The sequence below is a fragment of the Octopus bimaculoides genome, chromosome 4, assembly GCF_001194135.2.
Source record: "Octopus bimaculoides isolate UCB-OBI-ISO-001 chromosome 4, ASM119413v2, whole genome shotgun sequence".
NCBI classification, from domain to species: domain Eukaryota; kingdom Metazoa; phylum Mollusca; class Cephalopoda; order Octopoda; family Octopodidae; genus Octopus; species Octopus bimaculoides.
In genome coordinates this window covers 21,582,782-21,586,351 of record NC_068984.1, presented here as the reverse complement: position 1 = coordinate 21,586,351, position 3,570 = coordinate 21,582,782, and the positions used below count along the sequence as shown (strand labels likewise).

Below are 3,570 nucleotides of genomic sequence, written 5' to 3'. Positions count from 1 at the left end.
TATATATATATATATATATGCGGATGTCAGCTACTGCTTTTAAATGCGGTTCTAAATATGGTAATCAATAAATTTTATCCTTTTTAGATTTGATACACGGAAACCAAGCGAAAAGTGAATGTCGGGTTCTGTCCCGTGTTCAAATGACTCAATAAGTACTCGGATAAAAAGACATCGGCAATAGTGAGATTTAAGACAGGAAAGGAGACGGTACCATGCATGATTGTGGTGGTATAGAGAGGTGGGTTTGGTAATAGTTTGCGGACGTCTTTACTTTTTTAACATTGAGTGGTGTATCGATGATCATTGGTTAAACATTTTGATAGATTGTGTAGCAGTTGCACAGTGGTGGTGGTGGTAGAGGTGACTGTGGCGATGGTGAAGTGGGTGATGGTGGTGGTGGTGGTGGGAGAAGAGAAAACTTGATATATTAATTAGGAAGATAATGGTGTTTAGATTGATGTTTCGCAATGCTGATGATGACAACGGTGACGATGACGAATATGATGACGATAGTAACGACGAGGGTGGCGGTGACGACGATGGTGATGATGATGAATAGAAGAACAACAGCTGTGATGAGATCGATGACACTAGAAAAGCTGGTGGGGGCAGGAGAAGATGATGGGGGCAGGAGAAGATGATGGTGGAGGAGAAGGATGTCAATGATTGTGATATTGGTAATGGTGACAATGAAGAAGAAGAAAAGAAGAAAATAATGATGAATATAGTGAATGTAATAGTAGACGTTTTATATGCTGCAGCAACACTTTCCAACTTTTGTATTGAAATACTTTGATGTATCGGGAAATTTTCATGTATTTTTTATTTTTTGTCTCCTCATTTCAAGCAAAACAGAATTGCGTCTCCATCCTTAAATGGTTGGAAAACACTATCTTATATATTCATATTTCTAAATGACTTTCTCTTTTATATATTTTCAGGGCTGCTTCTCTGCTATTTCTGATCTTTTCTACACTCATCTAAACGCTTTAGGTGGAGCAGCTTGTGGCGTTGCTTTGTTGATGGTAAGGAGTTTTTTTGTTTTTTTTACTTATTTGTTGTTGTTTCTGTAATATATATTGCGGAAAGACGGTATCTAAAGTATAAATCAGGCATGGACAATCTATCTCGAGAGGTTACTTGAGACATGACTCATCATCAGGCGGGCCGCATACAAAAAATTCAAGGTTATTTTTTGTTGGCGTACCATTCAGAAAGTCCTGCAGGCTGCAGTTTACCCATAAATAATGTAAATAAATCGCACAACTATAAATACTGTGTCGTCTGTCAATCTCTACAGTTCCTTTTATTTTATAACTATCGAAGCGCGAAAGGCTCATCACGAACGGACGTTCGTGAGATGGTTGTGATATATAAGCAGTTTTTAATACAAGCCAGAAAGCGAAGTATGAACACGCAATGCGCGTATGCACACTAAATTCATTAAACGGAAGAGAATAATAAAACGCAGTGCGCATGTCAAAGTAAAACGGAAGAGGAGAATAAAACAAGTTATATGATGGTCTGACACCATTATCACTCAGACACCATTATCACTCAGCTTTGCTGCAATTTCACCAGATCGGAGAATCATGATATAGGAACGCTTGATTTTATCGTTGTTTAAAACATCGTTTTAGAGAATAGGTATAAATCATATTAAAATCCAATTGTTTAAAAAAAGGTGGAAATTATTCGGTAGCTTATTCTGAACCTGCAGCCAATATATTGACTTTCTATTTAATTCATATATGTATAAATAACGATAGGTTCATTGGTTATCCTGGCAAGTTTGAGGTGCTTCGGCTAAGAGAAAAGAATTCATGTTCTCAAGATTCAGTCAACAAGAGGGACACTATAAATATCTAAAAACCTATTTAAATCTCAGCATGTGATAAAAATTGATATCTTATTTGTTTGGGCGGGTTCAGATGGAGGTTCTTCCTTGTTTTTTTTTTTTTTGTTTTCTTTTTTGTCTAAATTCTTTGTCTCTTTGAGACCGTTTTATACTTTATCGAAAATATATTAATAATATAAAAAAAAAAGTATTTTTAATAGTTTCGTCAGAACCAATCGTGTTACACAGGTACGAACGCATATACGTGGAAGGATAGATACAAGGGAACATACACACACATAAACATACATACATACATAAACACATTCATACATACACATATATATATGTAAGTGGTTTTATGTATATACATAATATACATAAATGCACGCTGTGCACACACGTAAGAGATGCACACACACATAAATATGCATACAAGTATTTAAAATGCCAATATATAAGTTTATATGCGTATACATATATGAGGGAATTTATTTATATTTCTAAATATATATATATATACATATATATATACACACACACACACATACATATATATACACACACATACACATATATATATATATATATACACACACACACATACATATATATATATACACACACACACACACACACACACACACACACAGATAGATAGATAGATAGATAGATAGATAGATAGATATTAAGAAATGGAGTCAAACGCAGTTATTCAAATCTTTGTTCCGACATATGTTTCGAAAAAAATCATTGATATTATTTCGAAAGAAAATGATGTAAAACAGTGCAACTATCTCCATTCTAATCGAATGTGATCACCGCGTATATGATGAAGGGGAATGCAGGCAATTTATTTTAAAAACCGTTAATACATTTAACATCAAAGACAATTTAGAGAAAGAGAAGGAGGAGAAAGAAAGAAACCAACAGAAAATTAAGAGTGGAGAAATATAGTGTGACAGATAAATGATAATAAAGCTTGAAAGTGTGGAAATAAATATATGTAATAGAAATGAAATGTAAGAAGACAATTAAAGGTCGAATTTGAAAGATTGGTAGAAATTACTTATAGGAACTAAAGGTATGTGCTTGTAATGTTTACAACGATAAAGAACATGGTGGTTATTCCTCTTACATGTATGGAATATGATTTTCTGAATCTTCAGCTTTTTTTCAATATGCTAGGCCACTGGTTTAAATTTATATTAATTTAATTAATATCAATTTTTACCCTTATGATTTAAATTTAAATAACAATAGCCTCTAATCAGCAAGTTTCGATGCAGAAAATTATTTTCTGTAGAGTCATTTCCGGCTTCGGTGCGCCAAAACGGAGACATTTGAAATATACTCCCAAATATGTATGCATGTTCTCTCTCGGGAGAACGTCTCGTGTATAGTTCTTCGAATTATATTTTCCATGACGGTCACACCGAGGATTTACAGACATTTACGTAATGTAAATGGTAACAATGAAATCTAGGTATGTGACTAATCACTATATTTTGTATCTTTTCATTTGTTTTGCTCGCTTTACGTTCTGGCGTTTGCCGAAATTCCTTGAGAACAATTTTTCTTAGTGGTCAGACTATATGGGGTCTACCTTTAGCATATTAGGAATCCACCTAGTGGTCATTCCTCTTATATGTATGTAATATAATTTTCTGAGTCTTCAGATTTTTTCAATATGCTAGGCCACTGGTTTAAATTGATATTAATTTAATTAA

The 3,570-nt window shown here is 33.8% G+C and overlaps 1 protein-coding gene across 1 annotated transcript in view; it reads left to right on the top strand.

The window, feature by feature from the left end:
• The window catches only part of LOC106882109 (tetraspanin-8-like), a 701,753-nt gene extending 700,655 nt beyond the window's left edge, over positions 1-1,098 (top strand). Inside the window, exon 9 of the mRNA XM_052966941.1 lies at positions 945-1,098. Within this exon, the coding sequence (XP_052822901.1) occupies positions 945-1,076 (132 nt within the window). The 3' untranslated portion in view covers positions 1,077-1,098. The remainder of the gene's footprint in view (positions 1-944) is intronic.
• Positions 1,099-3,570: the final 2,472 nt, after the last annotated feature.